The sequence below is a fragment of the Helianthus annuus genome, chromosome 3, assembly GCF_002127325.2.
Source record: "Helianthus annuus cultivar XRQ/B chromosome 3, HanXRQr2.0-SUNRISE, whole genome shotgun sequence".
Classification (NCBI taxonomy): Eukaryota; Viridiplantae; Streptophyta; class Magnoliopsida; order Asterales; family Asteraceae; genus Helianthus; species Helianthus annuus.
The window spans coordinates 124,198,850-124,207,059 of NC_035435.2; the positions used below are offsets into that span (position 1 = coordinate 124,198,850).

Sequence of the window (8,210 nt, forward strand, 5' to 3'; positions counted from 1 at the left end):
TCGATATGGAACCTCAAAACATAACCATGTTGAACAATCTCAATCCTTTGTCAAACAGCTATACGGTCAAGTTGAAGATCGTTTCCCTTTGAAGGAAAATGATGCACGACCGTCCGACTGAAACTTATCGTGTAGACATGATATGTATGGATGAAGAGGTACGATTTATCAAGTGTTACTATACTGTTATTATATTATGTATTAGGTTCTTCATCTCTTTAATTTTTTTTATTTAATAACTTAATTTTTATTCATACTTTGTAGGTCACCAGAGTCAGGCTAGCTGTATGCATAGGATTTTGCCAAGGCTTCAGGACCACTTCAAGCTGAATGAATGTCTTCTGATTACCAGACCATCGCTTGCACCCAACAATTCAACCTACAACTACACCAAAAATAATCAGAAGTTAACTTTCAGTTTTTTCACCCAGATTCAAAAAAGTCAAGATTGGAACGGGCCTAAGTATAACTTCAGTTTTGTGAATTTCAAGGACGTTGTCCAAAATCGACTTGAAGTTAATACCACAGTTGGTATGTCATTTAATTCAGCATGTTTTAAGAATGATGATGATATTTCTTTCTGTTTTATTATTATTCATAATTGACACTTATTTTTTATTTATAGACTTTATAAGATATGTTGAGGTTTGTTTCAGTCTAGAGGACACCACTAAAAAGGATGGTACGAAAGGCAAGAGATTGAATGTTAAGCTTAAAGATCTTGAGTGAGTTCTTTGCTTAATCATTTATTTATTTCGATATATTGTATAAATGATACGTTTTACATATACTTTCATTTGTTCCATATTTAGGAACCAGCAGATTATTGGTACACTTTGGGATGAATTTGCAATTCGGATGCATGCCTACTTCAACGCTGAAAATCGAGAGAAGTATGTCGTGATGGTTGTTCACTTCGGTGTTGTGAATCTTTACAAAGGTACAATTTTTTATTACCTATTTTATATTATTTTTTTAAATAACACTTTCATATGATTCGTTTCATTGTTTACCAAAAAAAAACTAATAATATATGTTGATTTTTTTTATTAATATAGGAAAATGTGGTTTGTCAACCTCATTTGACATTAGTAGAATTTTCATCGACACTGACATTGATGAAATTACTACTTTCACGCAGAGGTATTCTAGAATTGTTTTAGTTATTTTAAAATAACATTACTATTATTTATTGCATACTTTGAATTTATTATCGGTTACAAATTATCCATACATAATTGCGAACTAATTCATACGTATACGTATTTAAAATAATGTAGTTTAATTGAGAAGTTCTTTTCATCGCCATCTTCAAGTGACAACTTTGGATCGTATTTGATATCATCAGTGGAGGATGAATTTCATGAATAACAGTGATCTTTTGCCGACTGTCTATCTTGGTAACATATCGGAGGTAAAATACATTCTTACATCTATTTTATGTTATCATATTTAATAATATTTATTTTAGTAATATTTTTTGTTTAATAATTAGTTTTTCTGCATTTTTTTTTTGTTTAAATAGCCGAAGAAGGTTATGTTGGTTGGTACAGTTATCGCAATTTGTTCCGACAAGATCTGGTACTACAATGCCTGCAACCATTGTAAATCGGGTGTCGAGGAAACGTTTGTTACCGCTGTAAAAGAAGATGGTTCTGTTGATGTTGAACACAAGACGGCATTCATTTGTAGCAACAAAGACTGTCAAGTAGGGCTGTTCATGAGCCGAGCCGAGCTGAGCCAGGCCAAGCTGGGGCTCGGCTCGATTATAAACCGAGCTGGCTTGGCTCGGCTTGTTTTTGAAACCGAGCTGAAAATCTAAGCTCGGGCTCGGCTTGGTTTTAAACCGAGCTGGCTTGGCTCGGCTTGGTTTGGCTCGATTTTATAAAGAAATATTAATATAAACATCTTAAAATTCAGTAGCCTAAAATATTATTCAATACTTTAAAAGAATATATTCAAAATAAGTTCAACCAAATACATTACAAACCAAAATCAAGTCCAACAACGCAAAATAAGTTTTAATTTCAATGAAATACAATATTAGTTCATTAGTTTGGTAATCAACCTTTAAATATGCCATAGATATCACATTACAAACCTATATACATGTAAATAGTAATCAGTTTTTTGTAATATATTATAATGTATATAAAATTAAAATTTATTATAAGTAAAATAATTCGAGCTAAACTGAGCCGAGCTACAAAGCGAGCCGAACTGAGCCAACTCGGCTCGTTACGAGCCGAGCCGAGCTAGGCTCACTTTCTAACCGAGCCGAGCCGGCTCGGCTCACTTTTAAACCGAGCCATATCGAGCGAGCTTTTTCCGAGCTAAATCCGAGCGAGCTCCGAGCCGCGAGCTTTTTGAACAGCCCTACTGTCAAGGAGTTGATATTTTCTCGATACCTCGGTTTGAAACTTCATCTGTTATATATATATATATATATATATGTTGAATTGAGTAAATCGATAAATTTATAATATAAAATAGTTAATTTATGTTGACTTTTTTTAATATATACAGTTTCAAGATACCTATTCGTGTTCAAGACTCATCTGGCACTGTTACGTTGACAATGTTTGATTTTGAAGCGTACAAGATTTTCAAAAAAACTGCAAAGGAATTGGTGCAGGTGCTAGATGATGTAAATTTAGACATCAAAGTCGGTATTTTGCACAATTATATTTTGTGACTAATTTATTTTTTTGCTTTGATAGTTATTAATATAGATTTGTTTTAACTTTGTAGGAGTTGGCAAACGGCGGTATCCCCAAGCCATATCCTGATGTATTTGACATCTTGATTGGCAAGAAACTTGCTTTCATCATATTTGTTTCTAAATTTAACATCAAGTATAAAGTGGAGAACTATGGAATTCATATGGCTACTTCAGATCCTAACATTATTTCTGCACTATACACCAAATTCAAAATTCATCAGGTTTAAGTTTGATAATAATACTACCTGATCTTTTTTTGTAAACATATTATCGTCAAGATTCAAGTATTTATAATTATAATTTGTATTGTTTTAGGACGATCAATCCGAATCATCCGGTGTTCACCTGTCCGAGATTCAATCTGTTCCGTGTGAAGTTTCAAAGGTATTCTTTTTTAAAAGTTTTTTCTTTGAATATTTCTGAATCGTACATTTCTGAATCTTTCATTTTTTTTGAAGGATGAGGTTTCTTATACGGGAGACAATGAAACGTCGGTGTCTAATGTCATGAAAAGTAATCAGAAGTCGCCGTCTTCTAGCGAAGTTAAACGCAATCTTCATGAGGTTTATGATGTAGACAACACAGTGGGAAGTTCTTCAACCAAACGTCGTGTCAGTGATGAAAACCATGAAGTGCAAGATTCCGACTCTCTCAAACTTCTCATTCCAAAGATTGAGAAGTAGCGTGTGTCCTGATATTTGTGTGTTTTGGTTTGGTTTTTAAGACAATTGGTTACTATTCTCTTTTCCACATCGTTGGTTATTATGGATTTTTATGGTGTTTTGGTATGGTTTTGAAAACAATAATATTTGGAATAATATGGTTTGTTTTATAATAGTTATTATTGTCGTTTATATTACTGTTATTCTCGGTATTAAACTTTTGGTTTATTGAATCCAACAAGTTGTGACCCGTTTTGTATTTATTACTGTTATATGGTTGAATTGTGTTGAGAATATTACCCTATTTAGATAAGAAACACTACACATATATTAGATTTTGGTTTTATATTACACGACGACTTTTTTTTATCGTATTTTGATTATTTGTTATGCATTTTTATATGTGTTTTTTTTGTTTGCAGTTCGATATTGATCCAGCCAACCCTTCATGGCTTTTTGTTCTAACGACAAGCATGTGTTACGAAAGGTAATGCAATTGTTAGTCACACAAGAATGTCATTCCTAATTGACTTTTATAAGGCTTTTCAATAGATATGTTCCAGCTATTTACAAACACATGTACTTTTGTTTGTCCAGGTAGATATGTTTGTACATACTTGCAAATTTGATTACTGTACCACAAAGAAAAGAAACTATCGAACTACCTAAAGTTTTATGCATACACAGACTTCTCGCCGCACTGCACGGGGAATTTCAATAATAAACAGTTGATCCATTTGATTATTAGGAAGTCTGACAAGATTCGCGCAAAGCCTGTTGAAAAGAATTTCGAGCTGTCGATTGTCGCCCCGCAGTCGAATGATTTGAAAGAACGTGATCTTGCGGTTAGACATCTTAGGAATGGTGGTCACGATATAGAGTATTACTGGTCGGTTTCTGGTTTGGACAAAGGGTTTAACCATCTGGATGGTGTTAAGGAGAAGGTTGGTTCGCTACAGATGTTCATGGAGAATAAGACGAGTTGATCAGAACTGCAAAGCATCTAAAAAGGTCAGTTCGTGTGTTGCAGACTATAAATCCTCACACTGTAGAGGTTCGTTAGTCGTCCGTTAACACTTGAAATCCTACCATAAATTTAGTTTTTTTTTTAATATTGATTTTTGTGTTAAAGACATCTTATTTGGCTTTCAATGGATGTATGTGGGTCATATAATAAAAAGTAGGGAAGTTATTTTAAGTAGTTATACAAACTAAAATAGGAGAAAGTTAAATTTAACTAAGGCTAAAGGGTGTGAGAGTCATGGTTGGAACATGATTTGCCATGTAGGAACATGAATAGAATAATACACCACCCCCTTGCTTGATCCACCATGGTTTCCATGGATTAAACCATGGCAACCATGGTCCTAGTTTCCATTTTTCATGATTTACTTTCCTTTTTCTTTAGACAAAAATTAATTATAAAATAAATAAGGGGATAGTGTTTGGGTCATGACCACACCCTTAGGGTAGTGGTTTTAGATGATGAATTAGAGGTGTGTGACATGATGATGATATGGAGGGTCATGGTGGTCATATGGGTCATGACCACTTTTAATAGCTTTTAGAGTCTTATGTTTCCTTTTTATGGATTATAGATAATCATTACAAATTATATAAATTCGTAATGCCTTTTATTTCTCTATTGTAGTCAAAGTTGTTTTAACTAATTTCCTAAGTTTAATAGCTTTTAATTATTTTTCCAAATTAAAACTCCAATCAGTGCCCCGATTTGAAGGGATTATATATAATAGATTTCATACATTTTTCACTCTATTTACCATTGTATTCCTTAAATAACTTTCAATCAAATTTTAAAATTCCTTTATTATTGCTAATTTACTTACTAAAGTTAAACATTCTAATTTTATAAATTAAAATAGATATAAGTGATACTTTATAAATTATTGTATTTCCTAATTAAGTCTCAATCTAAATTTTATTAATAATTATTATAAATTATTGTATTTCCTATAAATAGTCGAAATTAATAATTAATAATTAACAAAATTTCGTTTATTATTATCTTCGTTAAACTTTTAAATAAATTTAAATAATATAAATGAGATTTCCAATTCATGACTATATATTTGACAAATCTTTAATTATTTTTTTCATTATTTCCTAACATACATTAATTTTAGTCTATAAATATACCTTTAACTCACACGTATACCTCCTCACTTTCACATAACTCTTTTCCTTCTTTCTTTTGTTATTGCTACCTCAAGGTATTGAGTTAAAATTTAATTTAACTGTTAATTATGCCATAAGGATTAATTGTTACATCCAGTTTACTCTAATTAACTTTCTTTAGCATACTAACGGTTGTTATTATTAAAACGTAGAATTAATAATGTCTGCCAAAGGTGATGCTATGTCAACTGAATTTATTAAAGATGCAAGTTTTACTACCATTGATACTATTTGGGAATTAATGGAGGTCAGTTTTAACTCTCACACCCCTATTTCCACGTGTCTCACCGGTGGGCCCGGTGGGGGATTACCGTGACGTAGCTGGCAACAATACAGTCAAACCACACAATATATGAATGCACAGCGGAAGCATAAAGATAAATATATTTCAACCATTGTTTGTAATATCAAATGTATTACGAATAGTCGAAAGGTATCCACAGGGGATCAAATAAAAATATAAGTATTGTTCAACAGACGTAGGCATCTTAAGCTTGCGAGACTCTTTATTGATGTTAAGGAGAATTATCCAGCCAATTACGCATAGTACCTGCATTTAGTCTTTTGAGAAAATACGTCAGTTTACACTGGTAAATACATTCAACCGACACTTTTGTAAAATGTTTATTAAAATTGATTTGAATGCACAAGGCACAAAATATCTTTGATTAAAATGCACAGAGGCAAGATTAACCTTTTATAACTTGGGAGAACTATTTAAATTTATAATCTTGTGAACGGATTACATGTTCCTTATGCGTTCAGTAGCCCGGATCTTGTCCGGGTTAAAGATCAATAGACACACCACATCAACTATTTATGCACTGACGAGTGTACGCCTACACTCCGCGCTTAGGTCGTGGCCATTTCGTAAAATGATGCCAGGGATATCCGGGACATGGTCATTAACCCCCCAAAGGCTTTTAAGTAACAAGACTGTTTAAACGAGCCGATCAAATTTATTCAATTACCCACTCAATCGGTGGAGAATTTGATGCCCGATCAAGCGGTATACTATATACCGTAACCCAAGCCCGTATAACGGAAAATAAGTTAAAAGTATTTATCTTTGCAAGTATAAATCCTTAATCGAATAAATTGCAAATAGCTTTTACTGGTCTCCTATTCTGGAACGAAGGTTTAAAATAACCTATTAGAATCCTAACGGGTCTTTAATTTAGCCGTAGTTTAGACCGGTCAGTTTCAAAGGATAGTTACGGTTTAATCCCGTGAAAGGCGAAAACCGGGAATGGAATGTGATTTAGACCTAACAAGTTTGAATACTTGTTTTATATGGGTATAATAACCACACTCTGGATTTTGGGGTCAAAACAATATGGTTTGACCCGTTTCGGCTAGTTTATGTAAACTAGTTACATAAGCCGAACCGTGCGCGCAAAAGGCACAACGGGTAACCGTAAGAGTCCTACACTGGTTTCCTAAGTCAATATGCTTTAAAGAGCTTGTGGTATCAGTAGGATACCTTCCATAATGCCCGTAACAAGTTTAAATCCATTTTATGCCCCGTAGGGGTATTACGGTCATTTTAAAGATCATAAAAGAGGTTTCTGAGTTCTACAGGAAATCTGAGTTTCCCGAACAGTTTATCAAGTTCAAAATACTTTATTTATTATTTAAAATCAGTTGCAACTGGAATCGGGTCAATAGACCTTGTAGAACTCAAGTTATGGCCGAAAAGGGTATATTCGGTATTTACCGAACCGTTGCCATAACCGCAGGTTATGAGCAGGTTAAAAATAATTAAAAATCTTTAAAAATCCCAAAATATTATTTTACATCAGTGTGTAAAAGTTTTGGTGTCGAAATCTGGGTTTAGATAGGCGTTATGCTAATTGCGCTATTTAATTACTAAAGTTTCCGTAATTTGCGCTATTTAGCATAACTCCTATTCTGGACCTCGGATTGACGTGTAATTTTAGGGACGTGCTTAGAATTCAGTAACTAATGTTACGGTCCTTTCACATGTCCGAAATTCTCGTTTTAAATTTAAAAGGGCGTTACGGTCAACTTTTAAGCATTTAACGGAAAGGTGTAAAAGACTCGGACAAACAACGAACCGGTCACAGAGGGTTATACCATCATGTAACCTGGTCCTAAGAGAGTCCTAAGGCATATCTAAATCATAATTTAACGGGTCAGAACTGAAGTCAAAGCAAAAGTCAAAGTTTTGCGACTTTCGGCTCTGAACCGGGTCAAAACAGTAAATGGTCGGATCAAACAAGCTTAGACTAGTTAATATACTTATTATCATATTTTATGAGTGTTTAAACAGATTACATATCATCTACATTACTGGTTATGCAATTAATCGCAAAATAGCATTTCTGTTGACTTTTTCTAAGCACGTTTGACTCGACATTCGGACTAGTTAGAGTGGGAATCAGAGGGTGCCCTTTTAGGGGTTTAAAACCCACATGATTACCAACATATAACTATCTTTGATTCGACAAACCACTGGACCATTTGTGATTTATCGCCAAGTCAATCGTTAATTACGACGGATTGACTTTTAAGCTAAACTATGCAAAAACTAAGCCACAAAAGGGTAGGCATACTTACAGAAGCTTGGTGCACGACTAAGGATGTTAGAAGAATGCTTTGGAGCTCCA

At 33.6% G+C, this 8,210-nt stretch overlaps 1 protein-coding gene and 1 non-coding gene across 2 annotated transcripts; both read left to right on the plus strand.

Moving 5' to 3' along the window:
• Positions 1-277: 277 nt before the first annotated feature.
• Positions 278-1,408, plus strand: LOC110927871. The gene is made up of 4 exons (XR_004889810.1): positions 278-531; positions 657-725; positions 813-940; positions 1,059-1,408. It is a non-coding gene; the product is annotated as an uncharacterized LOC110927871 (transcript).
• A 1,365-nt stretch (positions 1,409-2,773) lies between these two features.
• On the plus strand, positions 2,774-3,459 carry LOC110927872. Its single transcript, XM_022171224.2, has 3 exons — positions 2,774-2,943; positions 3,038-3,106; positions 3,181-3,459. The coding sequence occupies exons 1-3, from the start codon at positions 2,884-2,886 to the stop codon at positions 3,403-3,405; spliced, it is 354 nt and encodes a 117-aa protein (XP_022026916.2). The 5' UTR covers positions 2,774-2,883; the 3' UTR covers positions 3,406-3,459.
• The last annotated feature ends 4,751 nt before the right edge of the window (positions 3,460-8,210 follow it).

Excerpts from the sequence above, each read along its gene's own strand:
- LOC110927872 (XM_022171224.2), top strand. The coding sequence starts at position 2,884 with ATGGCTACTTCAGATCCTAACATTATTTCTGCACTATACACCAAATTC. Across the intron at positions 2,944-3,037 it reads CCAAATTCAAAATTCATCAG|GACGATCAATCCGAATCATC; the intron begins GTTTAAGTTTGA and ends GTATTGTTTTAG. Across the intron at positions 3,107-3,180 it reads TTCCGTGTGAAGTTTCAAAG|GATGAGGTTTCTTATACGGG; the intron begins GTATTCTTTTTT and ends TTTTTTTTGAAG.